At 38.9% G+C, this 25934-nt stretch overlaps 1 protein-coding gene across 1 annotated transcript; it reads right to left on the bottom strand.

The window, feature by feature from the left end:
- Positions 1-373: 373 nt before the first annotated feature.
- On the bottom strand, positions 374-25339 carry LOC104071998 (arf-GAP with GTPase, ANK repeat and PH domain-containing protein 1-like; the record flags this gene model as incomplete). The annotated part of the gene is made up of 4 exons (XM_009580561.1): positions 374-508; positions 4174-4315; positions 8529-8614; positions 25252-25339. Coding segments are annotated over 4 exons (451 nt in total), but the record flags the coding sequence as incomplete, so codon positions are not given.
- Positions 25340-25934: the final 595 nt, after the last annotated feature.

Here is a 25934-nt window from a genome sequence, read left to right as displayed (position 1 = left end):
CAATTTTCAACTACTTTGCACAAATAGCCTCTCAACATCTCCACGAGCACTAAATCAAAACAAAGAAAACTTTGCTAAAATAAAGCAAGTACTGAAAAATAAATAAAGACTAAAAATAGCTTCAGATGCTTAAGACTAAAGGTGCTGATAGAGAATACAATAGTGTACATGTGCTGTGATCAGCACAGGGAGCCCTCTACTTCACTTAAGATAATGTAACAAAACAAATCCCTAAAACCGAGCATTTTCTTTAACTAAACATTAATGAATACTTGCAAAACAGGCAAGTACTAGAACTATCAGACATCGATGGTTATTTAAAAAACCAGCTACAGTGTTGTGTGATATGCTGGATGAAAAAAGTAATCTTTACCGTCTTGGAAGACTCTCTCCACATTGAGTCCGTAAGTAGCACAGGTTTCGTAGTAAGTGCACCTCTTGAGATCGTTTGATAACTTCCTCGCTCTGGCATCATCTATGACACGTGGATTACTGGAACTGATAGCATCTACAGCAACAGCAGGGAAAAAAATTACATATTTAAATACAACTCGAAAACAACATCTTACAATTATCAGCACCCAAGCAGTGAATTTAAGTACAAACTGTCAGACGCTTAGAATTTTTATATAACAACAGGGGTGCACACCACTCTAGTTTTATACTTTGTTACTAAAATCACCGGCACACTGATTGATTCTGAAAACCAGGAAAAACCTAAAATGTTTTTTTGTTACTTTAAATATATATTTAGGTCACTAGTTGCAAAAAATACACAATCACATGAAAGAACATGAGCTCTGATGTAAAACATACTTAAGGAAACAAGTGGTGATTGATTGTTATAAACATGTCAAATGATTTTTAGGCCTCCTATAAATATCAGCACTGGCTTACAAGTAACCTTCACCTGTAGAGTGTGAAGCACAAAACATGACATGTTTGTAAGGATAAGAACATTTTCAGTAGAGAAACAATGGGATTGGGGGAGAAATGCTACCAGGTATTACTGCAGCACTCAGGGAAAGTGTTAGATCTGCACGTAAAAGATGCTTTTCTTCTAAAAAACCCTAGCCAACACTGAGACAACTGTGGAAAAAATCGTGATGGCAGATAAGAAATAACAAAGCTGTACAGGACTGCCATTATCATGTTGCTAAAAATCTAGAGTCCAGTTCTTCCCTCAGTTCCGCATGTAACTCTGCCCTGTGTGCTTATTTTTGGTCCTTCCCATTTTTTTAGGCTAGTTCTGTCTGCGTTTTGCTCAGGCACAGAGAGCCAACAGTGTGCTAGCGAGGCTGGGCTGGAAGCAAAGCACTCTGCTAAACCCCAACCCTGAAGCCGCGGCACGCACTACGCCTCGGTCAAGGCAGACACTCACCAGTTTAACATGAAACTGAGATTTTTCATATAGTCACAGGTTGCACTGTTGACCTGGCTTCCAAGTCACAGCCAAGACTGGATCCAGGAAACTTACCATAAATGACTTTGAGTCTCAAACCTTGATGTAAAGGCACCCATGAGACATTGTGTGAACATACTGCAAAGCCAATAAAAATGATATTTTTCTAAACAAATAGTAATATTTTGTCCCTCTCTGCAAGAGCTACTTTTCATGCATGCTTTTTAACTCCAACTTCTAGAGCTTATCCATGGGACCTGAAAAAAACCTTACACAAGAAAAAAAAAGACAACCCTACTAACAGATGAAGGAGAAGTTTCTTCATTGCTACTCCATCATAGCAAGAACTCTACAAAGGTTATACTGCTTGACTATTTATAGAGTGATAATGCTATGAAAAAATCTTAAAAAGCAACTTTTTTTCCCAAGAGTATCATGGTAATTCTTAGCTCTGGCAAAAGAAGTCTTAAAGCAAGACAGCGGTACTACCTATTCTACAAAACTCTGCAGCTACCACCTCGCCACCAGGACAGGCACCCATTTCAGCATTTAGAGCTGCTCAGAAAGTTTTCCTAAAAATCTGCTACCTTCCGTGGCAGCAAAACTACATTCGTTCTTTGGAAAAAAAGCATCACTTTAACGTGAGCATGAAGTCGGTCACTATTGCAATGCTGTATTTGAGGCTCGGTTCTGGGCATGACATGACCATATCTCAGCTGATGTTACAGCTACCTTCTCATGAGATCTAACTAATAAAAACAGAGCAGTTATTTGGAAAGCTAACAGCAGATTTTTTTTTTTTTACATCAGCAGAGGGCGCTGAAAACTTTTAACCAGAAGGGAATTGATAAGCAACACCATGGCATCAAAAAGTTTGACTTCTGAAACAAATTCAGTGCTACAGCCTAGCCCACCACAGAACAACGAGGCAGAGGAGAACATCTGGAAGCATCAGGCAAGTGCTAATATTTTAGGAGAGATGTCATTTCACAGCTCATTTCAAGAATACCGGTCAAAACCAACAAGCTAGATGTCAAACAGGTATATTTCAAATATATTTTTAACAGGTATATATATACATTTCATTTCACTGCACTGTTTGACAGTCGATGTACTGTTTGACAGTCGATGTAGCCAAAAAGCTGCATTTTTCTTCTATGCATTTTCTTCTAATGTTTACTCGCAGAATTAGCAGTATTTCCATCTTCAGTGACATTTTAAAAATCCCCTTTCCATCAGTGCTGCAACCAAAAACGAACTTTGAAAAACCAAATTCCTTTCTGGTAATAGCGGGAATGAGATGGAAAACCATACCCCAAAGTGTCAGAAATGCAGAAAGAAAAACACCTCAGGGAAACGTTTCCCCCCCTCTCCTTTTTCAACTCCAGTTTTAAGCTGACAGCGTGGCCCTTCAAAGCAGTTCATTTCTGCTTTTTGGCTGTAGTTTCTGCTATCCTAGGACTTTTTGTGTACCTTCTTCCCTTTTCATTTTTTATCATCTGTTTCCGCCTGAAGCCCAGTTGCGATTCCTCCTTCGCGCTGCCCACACTTCCCCTGCCTTCACGTGGCAGCGCTGGTGGCACAGCTCTACAGGCAGGGGAAAGCAAATTGCTCTCTGACCACAAGACTGACAAAAGAATAAGCTGAGAAAGCAGTGAAAAGCTTCAACGTCACCAAAACCGGTCGCATACACTAAAAGGAATATGCCCAAAATCAAATCTACAAGAGCAACTCGTGATACTTGTGTTTTCCCTCTAACGCAGCGCAGTAACCTGACAATGTATTGAGAGCAACGCTTCAGCATTGTCTGTACTATGCTTCCAAAACAGCAGCTCAGTAAAGTAAGAAGTCTGAAGTCCAGCACCTACGCAGGAACTCCTCATTTTTGGCAAGAATTATCACAGGAGGGACATCTACATGGCGAGGTGCAGAGCAGCCTCAATTCTTGTGTGCCTCCTGCATGCAGCAAATCAATCGCAGTATGGGAAACTGCTGAAACATTAATGTGATGCACCAGCAAAACAAGGCAGGGAATATCCGAAAGACATCTCAGGTGCAAAAGAAACTGAAATATTGCTGGTACCTTTCCCTTGCCACATCTCCCCATAGGACAGCTGCGGCTAGCAACTGCTCCAGAAGGGGTTCTGGAAAAACAGAATTGTGGGGGGTTGTTTCAGGAGGCTAAAAGCTACATGTCCATTTGGTTTGAAGAATGGTATACCTGTGAGATTGCACAAGGGCACAGTTCGGTTCTGTTTCTTAACACAGTGTTGAAGGTTTTTGATCCCTGATCCATCTGCCTCCTAGGAATGCCAAGGTATTGATCACTTCTAGACTGCCAAGCTAAAGGAAACCAGTCTCACTTCAGAACTTCGTTACACAACTGATTAACCTGCCCAAATTGAACGTTAGCATCTCCCTGCTGATGAAGAAAACCACCATGACTGGCAAGCACTGAAAATATTTCTTAAAATATTCTTGTCATCATTGCTCAAGTCCTACGCTCCCTCTCCCAAGGGTGCCGCATGGACATTTGTCTCCCACCTCAAACCAGTCCTCGCAATGCCGCCGCCCTGTAGGAAGCCAGCCGAGGAGGCCCAGATGGCAGAACACCACCCTGCTGATTAACCGCCAGTTTATCCACAAGCTCTCATCATCAGATGAGTGGGAGTGCTGATGCAGGAGAGGGGAAAAGACAGGACATGGCTTTGCCAGCTTGGAACAGTCTATACGGTCACAGAAATACACTCGTAAATCAAGACTGCACTTACCCTGGGTTCCCACTAGTACCATCGGAATTTCACTAGTGTTACGATAGTTCGCCATACGGCTGTAGTAGTGGTAAACAGTCTGGAAACTAATTTCATCTTCCAAGCTGAAGACAAATATAACAGCATCCACCCACATGGCAAACTGCAGAATAAAAATAGAAAAGGCATCCTGTAAGAAAAACAGTAAAGAGGAAAAAAGGAAAGAAAGAAACATTCTTACCTTACTTGGAGGGAAATACGCACCAGAGAAACTTTGTTAGTGACAATAACCAAGGCCTTAAAAGTGGCATATCATTTCTAAAATGATGAATTAACATTCATCACTCTGCAAGTGATGGGGATCTGGATACACAAAGGCTTTTCCCCATGCTCACAAATGCATCTCTTCTTTACTGGTATATGATATTACAAGCCCAACTACTATCAGTGAACATTGGTTTTGATTCACAGAAAAAGAAAACATCACAGCCTCAAGATTTCTGAATTTGTGAATTTTAAATGAGTAACACTTATCTCTAGGCACTTGAGTGGCTCATTTAGTGTGTTATTTCCCCACCCTGTGCTTTACATGCATGCATGCTGATTTAATACCAGGACATACCATGCTTTCTTTAATACCAGGACAAGTATTACAGTTGTGGTTTTACAAGCATTGCTAGTTATTCTCACATCTTGATCAATGTCCAAAAACATTAATTTCAAATTTCCAATTCTTCACTATACAGACACCCTTAATTGAGCAAACAGCACCAAATGTCTCGTCCAGCTTTCAGTGTGAAAGCAAACTCTTCTCTCTTGGCATCAGTAATCCGCTACAAGACGTGCACACACAGGCCAAGGCAAGGTGCTGCTTAAGTGACCATGCAAGTGAAAAGGTTTTAGCTCATGAGTGAAATAAGATTGTTGAAACACATTTAACATTAACAGTAAACATATACAGGACATCAAAAAAAGACTTAAGTTAGACTTACCTCACTGCCTTTATTTTTCCCTAAGTGACTCCATTCCTACCCAAATTTGGACCAATGGAAAAAAGTTTCAGCTATCAGTATTTATGATCCTCATATTACTGCTACAATATGCCAGGTAGATTGGGGATACACTGAATATAGAATGCTGCAAGGAGGTTCATTGGGGAAATGTTTATACACATTTTGCTGAGTTTTACAAGACTAGCCTAGGTTTGTAAGCACTTACTTCAGTTCTACTAATTCTTGCAGTTTTGTTTCTACTCTTGCAGTATTTAAACTGCTTCAATCACTAGTTTGTAGATTCACACGCTCTCAGCTTTTAGTAAGGCATCGCAAGCTGGCATACGCGACGGGAAGAAAAAAGAGCTGGCAGTATGAAGTTACATACTGAAGTTGCTGAGCTCATGAAATTTTCCTTTTTCAGAAGCAGGAGTTAGCAGCACTTCTTGCCTATTTTTCATACAGTATATTAGCTAATAATTTAAGTTAATGTGCATATTCATGACTGTATTGTACTTGAAACCAAACACGTCTCTTACGGTTACAGTGTAAAAATAGCCAAAAATGTTTTGAGGTTTTCAAGACAGTCAGGAGGACAATCATCTAGATGTTACGGATAGGACTATCTACACACAGCATAGTTACTGCCAGAATAAGGTCAACTACCACACTATTAAATTTGAACTATTCAAACCAGAAGATCTAACCAAAGGAACCAGACACAGCGTCATTACTGTGGACTTGGTTTTGGGTCTTATTATAAAATGGTTCTCACTGACTGGACTTAGCAGCGTCATGCCAATAACTCTTCCTTACAGCTACAACATCCTTAAAGGACCAGTTTGGAAGCTAACAGTCCCTCTGAAGTTTCTTAATGTTTCATCAGTGTGTAGCAGCAGCCTTTTAATGAAGATTATTAAAAAAAAAATCCAGAGGGTGGTTATTCAATGCAGTTCCTCCAGACACAAAATATTGCCAGTAATTCCTTATTTCTCTTTTTATATTAAAGTGAGTTTAAGCTTTGTGGATATCAGACCTGTGATATTAAAAACCAAAGGAATTTAGGGAAACAGATACAAGGGTCTGGAAACCCAGGATGTCTTATCCACACCACTATGCAGGGAATGGCTTGAAATAAGAAGGATAGCTCAGTTGCTAATATACAAATCCATCTTCAGATTTATTACTGTAATCGAGCAGATCTGTTAGTTCAAGATAAGCCCAAACAAAACCAAATTATAAAAAAAGTTCTAAATTTCAAAAAAATAGCAGGTGACAGCTTGTTATAGCTCAGTTGCTATGTTAACTGGGTTTTACAAAAGGAGGCCACTACATTTGTAACAGATAACAGCAAGACTAAAATCAAAGCTGGTGAGCAAAAGAAATGGTCAATATTCACAAACTGAAGCAGCATCAGCTAGTGAGCCTCACCACCTTCTCATTCTACGACATGAGCTTTTTTTTTTTTTTAATTATTTTCATCTTTGAACAATCTTATGTTAGACAAGAAAGAGAGAGATCATAGATCCAGAAAATGAGTCTCCAGGTGAGTTTGTTTTCCCTCCCTTCCTGCCAAAAAAGAAGGGGACAGTAAACTGAGACCTGAGCTGCAGCCTTTGCACTGAAGCCAAGAAGCCGTCACCTGGGGAACTCTCCCCGATCCCATGCTGCTGAGTGCCAGGAAGACCGCAGTTCAGCTCGTTACTTATTGAAGTCTTAATTCTATCCTAACTATCCACAAAAATATACTGTACTGTTGAAAAAAGCAGAACCTTAAGGCTAAAATTACCAACTCTTTCTATAGCATAAGTAAATAGTGGGAGGTAAACATTTTTCTCCCAATAATGTTCATTCTCATTATAGAGCTATAAATATTCATGAACCCAAAAGTAAACTTTTTATTCCAGGAATAAATAAACACATTAAAGATCTTTAATATACATACAACTTGAAATAATACCAAAAAATCCAACGATATTTTACATGTCAAATACGTCTTCTGAGAGGTGAAATAGCACTAACACCTTAAACCTTTCCATACTCATTATTTGCTGAAGAACAAACCTCAGCCACAATAGTAATTAAAATCCCCAAATTTACCTAGCATAGATCAAAAGCAAAACACCATGTCTGTTTATTAGTTTGCAGTTAGTGCAAATGAACCCTGCAAAACCAATTCTTCAGGTACAAAAACGTTTAGATTGCTGTGTATACCTTTACAACTATAGTATTTATGTTTTTACATGAGGGAATGTTCTTTAAGCATCGGGGCCTGGAAACTGTTGCATACTTCAGCCAAATTATTCACGGCCTCAAACAGAGCACTTCTTTTAGAATCATGCCTCACATGGATGCAGATGTGTCAGCAACACTAATTTTTTTGTTTTTATTTTAACTTCCTTCCAGGATGTCTCTCTTGGTCCCCATTTCCTCCACCTCCTTTCTCTTCTCCTTTGTCCGGGCACCTTCCCCCATGCTATAATCCTCCTGCAGCTAACGAGCAATAGTGGAGCATTGAAACACAAGCTGCTGCTGCTGGCACGGCTCCCGTTCAGCTGTTTGGCGATAGCACAGTTCCTGCTGCTAGATTTGGGTTTTTTTGAAGCTGATCCACCACTGAACAGCCGAGCAAAGCAAGGCCAGCGGCAGGCCACACGCTCGAGAAGCCCTGCGAGTGCCCAGGTAAGAAGAGGTAGAGGGGAGACAAGGAGGATGCCTGAAGACAAGGACACTGCCTGCAGACAGGCTGGCAGAGTCTGCGGTGACTGAAGCATCACATAAGCAACCGCTTCACTTCACATCACTCAAAACAGAGTAACAGAGTTAAGCACACAAAACCAGAAGTGTCTTTTCAAAGGCAAATTCCAGTGAGTTACCTTCTATGAGACAAGGAGGTAACACGCTGTATACAGAAACCAAGTCAGAAATCCGAGAACTCGGTGGTGCTGAACTGGAACTTGCAAAGTTGAGTCTTAAACAGCACAGGGAGCAAAATGTGGAAGCAATAGGGAATGCAAAGATTTGTACCCAAGTATGTGGGTCACGTGCATACATCTACTTTGTATTTTAACAATTTAGAGATTCTAACTCAGGAGACATCTTAATAACATGCAATTTCGTGGTCATTGGAAGCATATTGATCAGGCATTCAATATAAGCTAGCCGTATATCTTCATTACACAGTTTCACAATGTAACTGAAATCCCAAATGATTTCTAAACAGAGTATTTTTCACCTGAGGGTGACGTGTACTTTTGCCCAGCAGAAAGATGAGCAGGACTCAGGAAAGAACAAAACAAAGCCAGTTCTCTTAAATGAAGGTTTTTTTAGAAGAAAGGAAACAGTGGCATTAGGCTGATAAAGCTCTATATATGCAATGCTCACCTGTGCCTCTGGAGGGCCCCCTTCATCTCTAATCAGCAGCAGATAGCTTTGTCCATCAACTACTATCTCTTTCTTGAATCTCCCACCTGTCACACAAAGTAACTCATTACAGAGCAGAAAAAGCAAAAAATACAAAATAGAAAAAGGCTTCGCTTGTGGAAAAAATGTGTCCTTAAGATCTTTCGCAAATTAATGAACTACTGTGAATATAAGTTAAGTTCATATGCATAGAGATTACTACAGAAAGTTAAGTCATATACTTTAAAAATAAGGCTAATAGGGAAAACAGCCAACAATTCGATTACAAACACTAACTCCCATGTTAGGTGTACTTGGTTTTGGTACATATAGTTAAAAGACAGTCACCTTTGTTTTATGTAATGGTGAGAAATGTATCTCTAAGGCAGGCAAACATGGGACAGTTGCATACAAACAACATCATTGATTAGAACTAAAGTAAGTTTCTTGTGTGAACTAGCATTTCCTCAAGAGAAGCCCAGTTCTTACAGCACACATGTAATGTTATGAAAATGATACTTCTATATTCACAAACCACAGTTAGGGGAAAATACTAGACACATGTTAGACAAAAAAAACTACAATGGTGGTACCTCTGTAGAGGTGTACTACGCTAACAGAGAATGTTGTGCCACTTATTGGCAGGATGAATTAAAGACCTATTTTGGAGATCTAGATAAAAAGAGCGGAGTCACAGCCTTCAGCCAAATTCTATTCCTGATCCTATTATTTCAGGGAGATGTAGAATATTGAACGCTTGTGAAAACCAAAGAGCTGGCACCGAACCTAAGAAACCAAACCGGGCGTGCAGCTGCACAGTTACCCTCTCTCTCCACCGGCCTCATGGGGACTTCAAGCATGACCCAAGGGCAGAATTGGGATTGCTTTCCTTTGGGGTTAAGCATATTTCGGGCATCCTGCTGTGTCTCATGACGGACTTCAGATAATGACAAATCACATTTAGGGTTTCTGGTGTGACCAAGCCTAAGCCAGGATTAGCAAACTTGACCTGCCTAAGTAGTTGGGTTGCATTTAGGCTCCTCTCCTGGAAGCAAAACCACTCCTATCTCCCCACCTAAGCCACAAAGACCCCAAGGCCTCCATGCTTAGCATCATCCAACTGCCTCACATCTGAACTTACCAGACTAAGAAAAAAACATATCTATTAACACACCCTAAACTTCTTTCTTCACCCCTATTTTTTTAACTGGAATTATTTCCAATTTGAACTCCATTTCCCAACTACACTTACTTCAAAACTTGTCACACTATCAAAACCAATGCATTTAAACACGCGATAGGTGAGCAAACAACTTTGACTTGTTCTCCAAATAAGCCCTCTAAGCAAATAAGTCAGCACATACAGGCTAACGCTGATCCTCAAAACACTTAACACAAATTGCTAGCCTTAGGGAAACAAACTGGCTTAGACCCACCACTCCCCTAGCCCAACCGTTACAGCGGGTTTCAACTCAAGATCACTCAACAGTTCAGCTCTGTGCAATATTTAAGCATGTTTAAACACATTTCATGTTTAATAAAAGACACAAAAACAGGGGGGTTTTGTTGTGGTTTTGTTGCTGTTGTTTTTGTGTTATTTTTTGTTGGTTTTGGGTTGGTTTTGGTTTTGTTTTTATTTATTTATTTTATTTTTATTTATAAACCTACCCTATTATGAACAGCTTAGCAGTACCAAACATGCAACAATTAAGACTGTCACATTTCTGGTTGTTTAATTGCACAGAAGGAGTAGAAGAGCTATGTATACGTTTTCATTATCTTGCTCACAAACTTGATTTCAATTTTGCCTTTGAAGATCAAGTGGCAGATAAATATATATCATTAGTGAACTTGAAAAGAATAATCAAAATCAAGTGTAAAACTTTGAAAGGAAACTAGTCTCACCTCTCAGGAACCGAATTTCTATTAACCAGATAATTATTTCTATACGTTGTCAATTAATTGCATACACTTCATAATGAAGAGTTAAATAAGATTAATTGTTTAATATACAGCCCTCCAGAGAGGCTCTTTAAAGCTGTAAGTAACAATGGAAATGCAGTATATATGTGATTGAAGAGTGAAAGCTCTGCGTAATTGCCTTTTCCTATTTCTTTTTTTTAAGCACTGAAAGTTCACACAACTAATTATAAAATATCATGAACTGAACACATTTAAGAGCCAACTCATTATTCCCTCTTGTCAATAGGACGCCTTTCAAGTCTCACTGTATCTTCAAACAGACCTCAGAGGTATAAAGAAGGTACAGACAAGGTGAAATAAAAAGCTTAAGTAGAGAATTGGAAAAAAAAAAATTATCCATGGATGTAGTATTAAAATGTATATACAGAGACCACAAATGTGAGCACTACAAGATTTATTCTTGAGAGCCACTTCAGGGTCACTAAAGATTTTGTCTGCAGGGGCAGGTTTGAGAAATGTACCATATTTAACAAATACGGTATAGAGTTATCCAACAGTTCTCTTCCTATATAAATCCACATTAAGTGACCAGCTTGTATACCTGTTCCTTACCCTCCCCGAAAACACTGTGCTTGGAGCTCAGTAGAATGATACTGTATTTTTATATCCAGAATTAAATTCAAATCTTGACATGCTGTACCACTTCACCATGGTCTGTCACACTGGAAGTGTAGTGCAGCAGTCAAGCAGCATACAGTCAATTCAAATCTATTCAAGTGGCTTCTTTACCCTTAAAAGCTGAGTATGCTCGTTATCTGGAATATGCACTATTGTGCATATATGTTCCTTGCACACCCTCATGCACTCATTTATTTTTGTTTGCGTTTAGGTATTTCACAATAAATAGTTTAAATCTAATAACGCCCAGAACCAAAATGTTTAAAAGAATGGCCTGCATTTCCAACCTGTAACAAGCATTTCAAATCAAATCTGAAGATCCAGAAACGTAACAGCAGACTCGTGCTCATTCCCCAAGTAAGAATTATTTTATGCAAATTTGAGATCAAAGCAGGATGCATCCCTATTAACTTATGTTTCTACACCATTAAAGAGCCCTCATCATGAGCACATCATAACATTAGGTACTAAACAGGACAGAGATTGAGAGAACCTACCTCAATACCAAGAATTTACACAAACAAAAGTATAAATACTGAAGAATATACAGACTTCTGCCAGTGTATGAAACCAAGGCTATGTGGTTGTCCTGCAGATATCTGTGGCGATAAGATTAAGGCAGAAAATAGTCTGATTCTGCCTTTGACTTGATGAGCCCCGATGTGACCCATCTCCAGGCCCAGAGAGTAAAAGCAGTGCAAGGGCAGTGATTTGGGGATGGTTCAGCTCGGACAGCACTGCACTAGGTATTTTTTAAAAAATACATCTTTGGAGTTTGTAAAGCATCACAGGGCCATCGGGAAAGAGGAATTAGAGAGATCAGCCAGTTCGAATACTGAACTACCGCAATGTGTCAAAGAAGTCAAGAAGTCTCCCATGGCTACAAAATACCACTGTATTTTTCTAAATATATACAGATATATGATGGAGTCACAAAAAACGTCTAAACTGATGACACTGAAAACAAAGAAATGACCTTCTTAATTTAAAGAATGAGTTTAAAAAAACCACAGCACTAGTCCCAAGGGAGATAGTTAGCTTTGTTCTAGTCCCATCAGTATTATGACACACGCAGCTTTTTAATGAGAGAATTTCTCAACTCCCATATGTACCTGCCAAAGAGGGTCACCGAAAGAGAAAGACTGGCAGCCTGGACCACAGCTCTGAAGGACGGAGTGATCGCTCCTGCTATGTCTTAACAGGCACGTCAAAGCACAAAGATGCTAGACTGCAAGATACGCAATCAACAGCTAAACTACATTTACTTGCAGCCCCAATCCCATCTCTAAAGCCATATAAAAGACATGTCAGTGAATACCTAAATAACTCTCTACAGCCATACAGAGGGAGCTGGAACTGTTTTCATGAAATGTCACAGCAATTTTATAAAAACAAATCATTGAAACTGTGTGGAAGCTTTAATTTGGGAGGATTTTAGTATGTGGTTTATTTATTTTCTCTAAAACTCTGTATTTATAAATCGCTGCATTATTCCCAGTTTTCCAGGGGAAGATCATTATCAATTCAGAGAGACTCGTTTTCAGACATGTACAAAATTTCGCATAAAGCGGCAAATACTACTCCTGCGTACGAACCACACACAATACCCACCAGAAGATACAGAGCGCTGCTTCTGATGCAACCCATAAAACCACCCACTCTTCTGTGCATTAGGCCAGATTCCTACCATAAAATACTCCAGATAAAAATACAGCTTTGATCAATATAAAGCTAAATAAATTCTGTGTGTCAGCGATTTACAACCACAGCTAAAGACCCAGTGCAAGTCAGAACACCAGGCTGAGGGAATCAACAAAAGCTTCCTAATCTCATTTCTATGCACGTCATTCTACAAAGGTTAGCGCTTTGAATCTGTAGAAGTACAAAACTGTCCTTCAGTAAAAACTGATACTAATTTTAAATACCGCACACATTTGTAATCAAAGGTGCTCTATATTGTGAAAGCTTTCTATTACATAGGGAATTCCATGGATCAAGGTTTTCATTCGGCTATGAAAGCCTAGCCACCTCTTCCTCTAGCTGATAGCTGTTTCACCGCGTAATTGCTCACCGAAGCAGCCGCTGATTTTCATACTGTATCCCCAGGCTCAACTGCATTCGCCAGGCTCTTTATTCAAACAAATTGCCACGGGGATGAAGTTATTCGGCCATATGAGAAAGATAAATTCGGGGGGCTGGCCACATGACAAACGCATGCAGCAGCTGAATGTCTATCACAACCATGGGGGCAGGGCAGGCAGGAAAGGAGAGACAGAAGATAAGACTGAAGCAGCCGTAAAAGTCCAATAACATGTGAATTTTGACAACAGCGGTCAGTTGTCTTACACACGCAGATTCTCTCTCTCATTTTTCTTAAGATAGAAAAGACAGTGCCAAGAATCTGGCTCCTCTTCAGGGAAGCACGTTAAAAAGTCATTTATTCCCTCCGTTCATACCTACATCATTTCAGGACCAAATATATGAAAATTGTTGGTTAAGCTCAAAAAAAAAAAAAAGCTCGCAAGATCTTCTGCAACTAAGCAGAAGCACTAAAGAACGACGACTGCAACAGCCCAGTAAACCAACACCAGTGTCGCAGTTCATCATTACCCAAAATTTTTATTTAACTAAACTACTTAAGAAATGTTTTTCTCAGCATTTCCCAAGAAAGCATACTATTACACAAGAAATATTAAAACTAAATTTTCACCAAATCAAGTTGTGCTCAGTGCTTGATGTCAATTCATACTGGTATCAGCAGCTATCACAAACTATCGTTCAGCCACATGTTAAGTTAGCTTTTGGGTATTTCCTTAATGCAAATGTTGTGCTAGACAATACTTCAGAAACCATATGTGGTTGAGCTGGGTTAAGCGTATAACCACAGAAGTGCAAAGATTGGGGAACCATCGCTTTCGCACGAGACTATAGCTGCAAGCAGATAACTGCACCAGCTTCCCAATAAAGTACCTGGGGAAAAACCCAAAAACCAACAAAGCAACCCAGACGGAACCTTTCAAAACCCACCAACTGCTTCTCTCAACAGGTTTATGATATATTTTAGGAAATACACGGATTAAATCATGGGTTAGAACGTTACGAGTTCTCCCTGAAGTATCAAGCCATATAATTAAAGCAAGGTACACCCACAAAACTTGGTGAAAGGAAAAGGAGAAGCCAGAAGTACAGTAAACAGGCTGAAACTCCCATCCAATGTTGTATTTCCGACAGAAGGAGAAGAAAAGGATCCATTAACCACCAAGATAAATGACAAAAAAAAGAGCCAGCCTCTGAGCAATTAAGTTTTCTTCACTACATGGAGACAGGACTTGGAGAAGACCAACGAATGTTATATTTTCACTATAAAGCTTCTGACAGTCAGTGGCATACTGTTTGTAAGCCAATTAGAGAAGCCCAGTCTTAATAAAATTACTGTAATGTAAGTGCAGACATAGAGGTAAGCCACACTTGGTACTCATCAAACGACTCATCTTAAAAGAAGAATGATACCAATGCAGTTTCTGAGGAGTTTCAAGTCTCATGCAAGGATTTTATTAATAACCTAGAAGATGGAAGTAATAGACTATTTAATTCATAGATAATGAAGCAGGAGGGACTGCAATTATATTAGAAAATTGGATTGTACTTCAACATGACCATAACAAGTTAGAAAAATAGAGTGGAAAAAACAAAAGCAGCATCATAGGGACAAACGAAGAGTCCTCCACCTAAGCAGGACCAACCAACTGCAGAAATACTGGGTAGGATGGCAAACCACTGGCACTGCAGAATGAGCAGCTGTGAATTCCTGTGGAGTGCAGACAGGTAACAGCAGATAGCTTCTCCTAGCCCTCATGTTGCCAGCAGCTTGCAAAGCCTCAGCATGAACTCCCTGTATCGCTCTGGATCGTGCATTACACAGAAGATAAGGACCGAAGGAAAAGAGCTCACAAGCACTTGCAAAAAAAAATCTGCCCAGGAAATACACAGTAAGAAAAATAAGCATATGAACTGTGGATATTTAAGAGAACAGACTAGGAAGAGACAAGAGGTGAGGGTTCTTACTAAGAAATAATCTGCTGATCCCATTTTAGGGGAAGGGAAAGACCTTTACCATTTTTTTCAGTTCCAATTTTATTATGATCCCAAGTAAACAGGCAAAAGTATCCAGTGGAAGTAGACATACAAAGCTCTACTCAAGAGTCACCAAAATTCTAGGTATAAACCTTGGGATCTACAGTCCAGCAGCAAAGCTGATAAGCAGAATGGGATTCTGGAAAGCACACACTGCCAATGTGCATTTTAAAACAGTTTGCCCTCAGAGCTTTTAAAATCTTGTATGATTTCACTCTCCACGATGCAAGCATCCCTGTACCTCAGGGTACCCAGTTTAGAGCATGATCAGTATCTGATTATCTGTTTGACAAACAAATCTACTCAACTGTTAAACCTGTCTGGTTTACCTGTCTGGTTTAGGGACTAGCACTTAATTTCCCTTTTCTGCAGAAGCCATACAGGTAGCACCTCTCTCTCAAAGACGGCCTTAAAAATACGGTTAGGTAATACTGAAGTATATGACACAGCAGAAATAGTACCACAGTACCATATAGACCTTAGCATTTAGCATTACAGACAAAAGTATTCGTATTTAAAGCAGCCACTGATTTTTCGCAAATACACCAGAATTACACCTGTCACTTTACACTTGCCTGGAAAGAATCTATGGTCGTCTTTCCTCCTAAGAAAGGCATAAAACCAATCTATATATGATCTTTAAATACAATAAATAGGTTTGAGATTTTAATACTGTTCAAGGTTCTAGCGTGAATTTGCAAAATTCTGAAACATTTTCTGCAAAGTGATAAAATACCTGTGCCCTGCATGTAAGCGCTCATGTCTCCGCAATTACTCCACAAACAAGACGTTAGACACCCATCAATTCCACATGATGAAGGAACACGTTTTCATCTGACATCTACTGCACATAAATACACAAAAATTTTGGCACTGAGCAAATAAAAGCTGAATACATTACATGTTGTGAGTATTTCATAGTTCACTCACGTGAAAAAATATTTCTGACAGGTTAAAGGGAACGAAAATAACCAGTAGGAATCTGCGAGGAACCTCTCCTCTGACAGTCACCCAGACCCCTCGTATCCCCCCCAACCTCTCGAGCGCCAGGAGCCTCTTGCCGCCACATTTACCAATTGCATCACCTGCAGGACTTCCTCTGTACACTGAATCCTGCGATTAAATTCTGAAAGTATTTTAAGATTCCTGCACTGCTGCTTTTGTTCCTTTCATTTAGCATTCTCTCTAGCACCGTAATCTCTTCACTTGTCACAGCTTTATTTAAATTCCATCAGGGCACAACTATGTACGTCAGATGTTAGAGCTTAATCAGACAGTAAAACTCTTCAGTATTTTCAAAGCGATGCCTTATTCAGTATTAAAATGGAAGAGAAAAAAGGTATTTGTACATTTATAGGTGTGTGACCAGTACCCCCTGCTCCTGACCCCTGGTCAGCCTAACTAACGCCGTTTTAGAAGGCAAACAGCCTTCTAAACAGTGCTGTCATCGTCCTGCCAAGGACCCCTAAAAGAATCTATCTGACCCCACAGTGTCAGGTGACAAGGGCCTACAATTAAATTAATGGTTCAATTTCTACTAATCAGATAGGAAATCAGGCATATATGATAGCTTTTTTTATTTTTATTTTTTTTGTTTATTTTATGGACAGCAGGTGCAGACAGTTGCTTACACACATCACACCCACTAATTGTATATATGCTACCAGTCTAATTTTAAAAGCTTATTTTTATCAAGCCAGCTGGAGACAAACAAAACCCAAACAGCAGCAATCAACTTCTTTGGGCAGGATATGATACTACTTTAGCACACTCCTACCTGTTTCCATCACCGGTCTTTTCAAGTTTAAAAAGCTTACACCCCAAAGCAACACTTTCCAAACAAAGTTCCTTTCAAATTTAGCTCCATGACTTAAAATACCATAGCTCTTTTTTACTGCAGTTTCTTAAAAATTGGTTTATCACACATTTCATCTTCCAGACACTTACTCAGCCAAATATTCACCCAGCTTCCACCTTTCAATCTAACATACAAATCATCTCCTGCCAACATCTGCTCAAAATTTCTGTATGTAAGTTCAACTTTACAAGCTTCCAACATAATTTCAAAGATCTTAACATACCTGCTAACAAAAACTAAACTGCATAACCAAGATAAGCCAAAAACTTAACTCCTATAAGCACAGAAGCACAGATTTCAGGCTTCCCTCCCTTTTTTTTTTAAATATCCCTTTGCTTTTATACTTAGTTTATAGCTGGCTTCTATAATATCTGTCCTTTCATTACAGTATTACATTACAAATAGTAACCCTGAAGTTAAAATTGGACTTAGCCAGCTGTGATTATACTGTCTGAACACACAAAAAAATCATACTGAGATCTGCTAAGGAAACCCAAGACAAAGCAACTATCATAATCTTTTTTTTTTTTTAATTACCTCCCAAAATATTCCAATTCAAATATGAGAACAGAAAGGTCATTACATAATAGCGTATTATATCTTAAGGGGTAGGAAAATCTATTTTCCATCTGTACTCTGTATTTCACTGATCACCTTTCATGTTAGTATCATTCAGAACCAAGGGGGAGTGGGAGGGAGAAAAGAGAATGACAATACTGAAGTAAATTACAAGTTTTTTCAGATGGATGTTACCTAATGCCAAGTGGCAGCCCTGCAAATATACATGAAAAGTTTTAAAATTAGCAGCATTGAGGAAAACAGGTTGTCTGTTTAAAAGCGTCACTCAGAAGGAAAGCCAGACCGTAAGAGTCAGGAGCTAAGCTGATCCACTCTCCCTCCAGCCCTTTTTCCTCCTTTTCCCCCAACATGTAACATTGATGGAGCAGGGGCAGCTCCGCACCTCCTGCGGAACAACCTGCCCTCCCAGCAGGGTGGTGAAGGCAGGCTGCAGTCAATCACTTAACCAAGATCACTTGCCATCCTCCAAGGTGGAAGACCCTTGTCACTCCTCAAACATGTAGAAAACCTAGTGACAGCCTGCTATAGCAGCAAATAAAAAAAAAAAATAATCTTGAGAATTAAACTTATTGTCAATAAAATCAGCTAACTACTATGCCCTACTTTCTGATACAACCCTCCAAAACAATGTAAGATTAAATGGAAGGAAAAAAAAAACACCAATAAGAAATCAAATACAAGCTGAAAAAGAAACATGTTTAACGAACATGTTTAAATTCTGCTTTAAGATCGAGAGCTAAACACTGGGCTATGATTTAGAAATACAACAGAAGTAGTATTTGAAAAAGAAAGTGGAAGGCAGGCCCTTCTTCCAGCAACAGAAACTCCAAACTGGCTTCTGCTCAACAGCGGCAGAAAGCAGAGAGCACTGGAGACCTAAGAGGCACTTTCATTACTATTAAGAGCCTAAAGTTGTAATAGCAGCTATAAATCCAAATCATAGTTTTTACCTGGGACGCAACCTTCAGAGGAGCCTGTTACAAGAAGGGCACAAATCCTACAGACATTACTCGTCAAAACCTCTGAGTATTCAAGATGCAACGCGTTAAAGACATCTTAAAGATCAGTCGACCCTCAAGGCACACAAGCTAAAAGGGAAGTCCCTTCTAGGAAACTGCTTCTTCAGCACCTTCTCCCCAGGAAGAGAGCAAATACCTAACTTCTTCCTTTAATTAACATAGTTCCTTATTTGTGCAACACTTTAAACAGTAGCCAACTTGATGGCTAGAACAGAGAGGTTTTCAAAGAATTCCCTAAACCACACAGCCAGTCTCAGGGGGACGAGGAGAGGGAAGGGCTGGAGAGGGGAGATTGCAGAATATTTTTCATGCTAAGCCTGAAAGGCTCCAAAAGCCCAAGAGAGCCAACTGCAGCAATATTTTAAAGTGATCAAAAAAGACAAGTGTTATCTTATACCTGGATGTCAGCCTGAAATGCCAAATAAAAATAATCAGCTGATAGTATTATAACAAAACAGAAGACAAAGAACTGAGAAAATTTTGAAACACGTCTAAAGTCATCGTCTCCTGCACACAACACAGCGTTTCTCTGCGTTTTTACAAACAAAAGAAGTACTCTGATAGCTTCTGCTGTCCCACAAAGTGCTGCATAAAGCTTGCAAAACATTGCACCGAGGATTTGAAGTCAACATGGAAAATGTCAGCTTCCCTATGTTTTGTGGCTCAAATGTTGTAATGGATGCAATATCTAGCTCCTTAAAAGCAACTGGACTCTAAGGTTCATGTTGCTTTTTTGAATGCATATGCACTTAGAATTCTTGTAAAATCTCCCCGAATAAGCTATGTGTAGATTTTTACATGTATGATGATGATTTTATGGAATTCCAGGAAACCATGAATGAAAAAGCATGAAAGTCTATCTTTAAAGAAAAGCATGTAAGTACATACTCAGAGGACAAATTTCTCTGCTATTCATTTACATTTCAGCCAGCTTGCCCACCACAAATAGAAGACACAGATTAGTCTGGGACAGAGCCTCTCTTTTTACTCATGAAAGATAAAATTTGGTTGTTTAGTAAATATGGCCTCCAGATTCCTACATATTCGAAAACAATGAACTAGATAAAAACAGCTAATGGCTTCTGTGAAGAGATTTGCAACCTGAGGAACTTAATTGTTCAAGAAGGAAGAATTACATTTTTAGCCTGCACATAGGAAGGAGACAAAAATCTCTATCTTACAGAAGGAAAAGGTGGTCCAATTCTGCTGCAGCTCCCATGTTCCAGTCAACCTGAAACACCAAACTGTGATCCCCATCTCACTCTTAAATCTCCCAGCACGTCGAGGTATAAAGAATGTCAAAACATGGTATTCCTTTCCTGGCTTGCTTGTCTGAACACTTAATTTAACATAATGCAAGCAAAGAAGAATCATGTTTTTCTTTTTTTTTCCAGGAGAACAAGTTCCATTCTCGGTTTCATCTCAGAGCCCAGCAACTGAAGCATTAAACCTTTTCCATGAATGAAGCCAACTGGAAGGTTATTTAGGTTAATAGATTATGCTTGCACTTTTTGTATACATATTTTGTAAGAGCCTATGGCCAGACAAAAGTATAATGAGGGATGCTGAACAAAAGCAGCTGAAATTTTCAAGTAGTCTTTCTCAATCCTCCTTGCATAATTACACTCTGCTGCAGTAGCACAATATGGAAATAGTGACTAGATAGAAATTGAAAAACATGGACATTCATCCCTCAATATGAAACTTCTACATGTTTTGGTAACAGGCTAGCAACTTACTTTCATAGTAATCTCATCACATTCCTTCTTCTTTGAAGGGAAGGCTGAAGGTGACACCTTGTTAGTATTTAAATAATAAACATTAAGTTTTAGGACCATGACTGTTATGGAAGTGATACACTGTTCATTGTAGGTACTGAAAAAGTTAATCAATGGAGGCTGCTTGTAGTACAAAATTATTTTTAGGCCAAGTTTAGAAAGAAAGCAAATGATCACAGCTTTCTGGAAAGCACATTAAGGCTTTACTCTACAGTGCTTACTGGGGGAACATATTTATCGTAGCCCTTAACACATAAGAGACCTCTAACTGAAATTAAGTGGCACTAAAATTTTGATGCATCTTATCCTTCAGGGACAGACTAAGGGACCTAGTGTGGTGGTACTCTGCTGGGCTTGTAGCTCACCTGGGACGCAGCACAGGTAGTGCTACAAAACCTGAGTGCGAAACAAACCTCTGCGCCTCACTCGCACTACAGCGTGGTGACAGTCACAATACACCAATTGGAATAAAACACCCAATGCAATTGCTTTCAACCCATTCTACCAATACAGCGTGGTGACAGTCACAATACACCAACTGGAATAAAACACCCAATGCAATCGCTTTCAACCCATTCTACCACGGAGAAAAAGAACTAAAAGGGGCTACAATTACAAAAAGGAAATGGGAAAGAAGAAATCAAAGGCAACTGAATAACCTTACGTTAAGAAATAAAAAAATCCATAGATAAAAAAAAAATTACAGACCGGTAAAAAGAGATACCTATTAGTGGCTAAAATAACCCTCTGTAAAAGCTTCCAATACCTTTCTTTTGTACTGTGTACTACAAGGGAAGCCCGAGGATTATCAACCTAGAAGGTGGGAAATAGACAGTATTGCAAAGATTCACATCCTACATTTTCATTTATTTTATATTCATAAGTTCCTCCACACACAGATACGTGAAATCTCCACCGACTGCAACAGCTATTTGCTCCCCCAAGTCAGGGTGCTGGACTGCCTTTATGCTTTTGAGAGCAAAAAAATGTTTTACTCCACCCGGGGGAAAAAAAGGAAAGAAAAATATCTTAAATACACCCAAACGTTTAGTTATTAACCTACTTAAAATTTGTCCCTCATTTGAACGCCAAAGTAGAACAGACTGCCACTAGATAATCATCAATTCTCCAAAAACTAGCAGTGAAAGAGGTAATTACCAATTTCAGGAAAGAAGTTATGCTTTAAGTTACTTTAAAGCCTCTCTCCTAAGCATACATTACACTGCGCCCTTAGAACTTTTTCAAAAGTTACCAAAGATACAGCCAAACCAGTTGCTACTCCTCTTGCACTGGCTTTCTCCCTTCAGTTGCACTGTATAGCCAAAGGTGCCACGACCTTAATTCTGTTTCCTCAGCAGGGAACCTGCTTCCTTCTTAACTCTCACTTCAACTATTCTGTATCTTCAAATTTAACGGTATTTTGTTAATGTGACCTCAGCTCCCCTTCTCGGTTTTCTTAAACAGAAGATATACTGGACAGATTTAGCAGTTCATGTTCACATCAGTTGTCTGTTCTAGCATCTCACTTTACTGTGACAGTGGGGTGGGAAAGAAAAAAACCCTCCTTTTTCCTCATCCCAGCTGAGACACCTCAGACCACAACTTACCTGCTTTTTTTTTTTTTTTTAATTACGCTCACTGAAAAAAAATACTTAAATAATCATGACATGGATTAGGGTATTCACAAGACATACCAGAGATGTGCAAAAGCCTTTAAGTCATGTTTCATGCCTCCATGGCTTTTTGGAAACAAAAAGCCAAACAGTAACAGAATACTCCTGACACTCACTATTCCTGTAAACTTCAATTCACCTCGGTCTGCAAAGTACTTGGTCCCAAATTCCATGCACACCATGTTTCATTTTGTTCCTACAGGTAGAATTAAATTTTAGACAGGTGAAAAAAGATACCAGGTTGCACACACCTTACTTGTTGTTTCAGTTACGTAAAAAACCCAGCACGCTGTTTAGTTTTTCTTTCAATCACTCAGGAGGTTCTTAGAAGATCACAAGTCAGTAAAATACCCTATTTCCCACCACTTCCTTGTTGTATCATTACAGAAAAAATGGCAAGTCCCAGACTACTGAAATTCCCACTTGTTACGGGGTAATACATCATTTCTTTTCTTGCATCAAAATGCATCTGATGTAAAAATGTGTCACACAGGAGTATAGCTATGTGCATGTTAAATACGCAAAGGAAGAGTCTAAAAGTCAATTTTCTTCCCAAGACAAACTTATTCTTTGAGAAAACAAAGGTTTTCATGTTACAATCACACTAGAGACTAAAATTAATTCTGAACATAAATAAAAGTTGGGCCAGACAATGAGAGAAAACTGCTTTACACTTTAATGTGATGTGATTCCTCCTCTTGATGGGGAGGTGGTGTCAGGCTGCAAGAGAAATAGCTCATCTTAAAGAAAAGAGCTGAAGGAAACATGAAACCATCTTTATATAGTTAACATTCATTTACTGGAATGCTGAAGCTACCTTGAAGGCCTACAGGAGATCTGGCACTTCTCTAATTCAGGGCAGGTTTCATGGTAATTGTAGCAATTTAGAAGGCAAAGGACAGCAGAAATAGGGATCCTTGGTCGTAATCACCATTTTCACATGAAGTATGTGTCCATCATTTTACCAATTAGACACGAATTATACGATGCCTGATAAATTTTGCTGTTAGTAAGCCACTCAAAGTCAGTAAACTTTGGTTTTTCTTAAATTGTCAAGCATCTGACACCTTAACGTCTGATATACATACTATTCTTTATCCAGTTTAACGATCCAGCACATTTACAATACCTCAGAAAAGGAAAAGAGGAAGATCCACACTGGTGTCCAACATAAAGGCTTACACTTAGCCTCGATTTATCAAATGCTATGTTCCCATGCAGAATATAAAAATCACAAGTCCTGCACTGCAATGCAACAGAACCATCTGCACTGCTGCTGTATTTTCTATAGAACAGCAGCATATGGACTTGGCTTGGATGAGAAAGAAATAAAACACTAACAAATCACTACTACAGATGTTTACTAAGGATAGCTTGTATGGGTTCAATTTCCTTTAATACTAACTTGATTAGAAATCTTGACCCTATCCCTTATAAGGTGAATTAGAGCTCTTAATTATTCCAGTTTTTCTACTGTTAATGAAATGGAATGGTGTCATTAGTGAGGCTTGTCAGCTACACTTACGTGCAAAGAAATGATTTGACACTGCTTTTGTAATCTAATCCTTTCAGGAAAAACAGTCGGAACGTCACTCAAGCACTGTAAATAAAAATCCTTGAAGACAAAGAGGACAGATGGTAATGCTCTCAAGGAACACCATCTAAAATATTCATAGTTTAGGAGGAGAGGACTGTTAACCCTGTCAATAATCAGTACATTTGAATCTTGCAAGAAAAAAAACCCCAAAATATTTTCTGTTCAGGAAATGAGGAAAGAGATCTGTAGAGATACTCATTTTTGCTGAAGACTTGTTGTAGTCGGTGGATCTACATGCTACATAACCATTTCTCACTATCAGCATCCAGAAGCAGCAGGCATAAATGTCATCTACATGCAGTTTTGTTGCAAGGCTCAATTATCACTCCATCAGTCCTAGCTACAAAGCAGCAAAAACATTTAAGGCAAGCTTATAAACTGGAAGACTTCCCTGTTAGTGCAATTACACAAGAAAAAGCCTTGTCCATCCCTCCTGTTCCCTCTCCTCCCACTTTAACTACAATTCAAGATTGTTAAAATGTCAAGTACTATGCTTAATAGCTTCCTTTGGTAAGAGTTAATTTGAAACAAATGTTATCATAGATGCATGAAGCTACAAACTATTGCTGAAAAGACAACTACAGCAAGAGACAAAAACAGTGAGATGTACTAAAGACTTGAAATCAAAAGGAAACAAATCAGAATGATACACAAAACAAGGGGAAAACGCTATAGTACAGAAACTGCCGTCTGTCTCTTCAAAACAAGAGCTGCCATGAAGACAATGTATAGTTACCTGCATCCATATCTGCAAAGAATGGAACAGCCAGTAAGGAAAAGAAGGAACCAGAAATTCAGTGTCTCAGAGTTGGATTTAAAAGTTCATAAGGAGAATAGATTTAAAAAAAAAAAAAAAAATCAAAAAAAGTATTTAGTGTAAGATAACCTCTATAAGATACTATGATATTTTTGATTTCAAGCTATAAACTTGGATTAATGTTAAACACCACAATGTTTTCACAAATAAATTAATTTTCTACGGCATAAGAACATTTTAAAAAAAAAAACTTCAAGACCAAAGATTTAATATATTAAACAAGGAACAAGTTACATCTTTAGTTTAGCCTTGTGTAGTTTTTTTATTCTCCCAACATCACAAACCAAAGGGCCCAATTCTGCAGAAATCTAGTACTAGATACAGTAATTGTGGCTTTCAACAACCAAATTGAAAGCAGCAGCACTACTGACAGCAGTTAGCTCTTCTCAATACAGGACTAGAAGTTTCCCATATGGACACATACTGGATGCCAAAGTATTTAAGAATGCTAAGTAGTTATGAAAAAGCTACAATTATACTCATCATATATACTATATCTCAGTCTGGAGAATGTTAAAGGAAAGATCTCCATGAACATTGAAACAGCAAATCAGATTCTTTACTGATTCATTTCTACATGATTAAAAATGAATAAAGATGTAGTTTGTGGGGAAAAAAAAAAATTAGTGAAATTTGCATATCCACCTACCTTCAGGTGATTCCTCTTGGACATACGTGCCAGTCAGATACCGGTGTACAAGTGCAGACTTGCCACTCGCTAGGTTACCCACAATCCCCTGGAAAAGAAAGGAAAAAAGTTCAACTGCAATTAATCCCTGTAAAAAGCAGTACATTCAAGCAAAATCTTAACGCAGAAATAACTTCTCTGCACTTGAGGAGAAAGCCCACACAGTAAGTCACTCCAAAATATGCTGACAGATAAAGTAACTGCCAAAAAGCTAAGGCTGCAGCAGAATATATACATGACAAAACGTATAAACCAAAATCAGTTTATGTTAGTAGCACTCCTTTATTCAGCTCACCACTAAGGCTGAGTGGGAACATCAGGCAATATATAGACTTCAGGGAAGAAGCCTGAAGCTCAGAGCAAGCTTGTCACCTCTTTACTGAAAAATATAAACACATCACTAAATTCTCATACTGGAAAATATCTCTGTAGGCTATCCACTACATGATTCACATTGACTCACTACTGAAGCACGCGCATGATACGTATGGCTATAGACAGCTAGATCTTGGCATGTCTAGTGTGACTTGCTGAAGTCCCTTACTTCACCAAGAAGTTTACAACTCAAACCATCCATGCCCAAACATCTGCATTGGGAACATCTGACAACCGAACAGAAGAACTTAATCTTAGAGCATACGTGA

This window comes from Fulmarus glacialis, unplaced genomic scaffold (genome assembly GCF_000690835.1).
Source record: "Fulmarus glacialis isolate BGI_N327 unplaced genomic scaffold, ASM69083v1 scaffold6436, whole genome shotgun sequence".
Taxonomy (NCBI): Eukaryota; Metazoa; Chordata; class Aves; order Procellariiformes; family Procellariidae; genus Fulmarus; species Fulmarus glacialis.
Note: the sequence above shows the minus strand (reverse complement) of the source record. Positions and strands in the feature narration are given on the sequence as shown.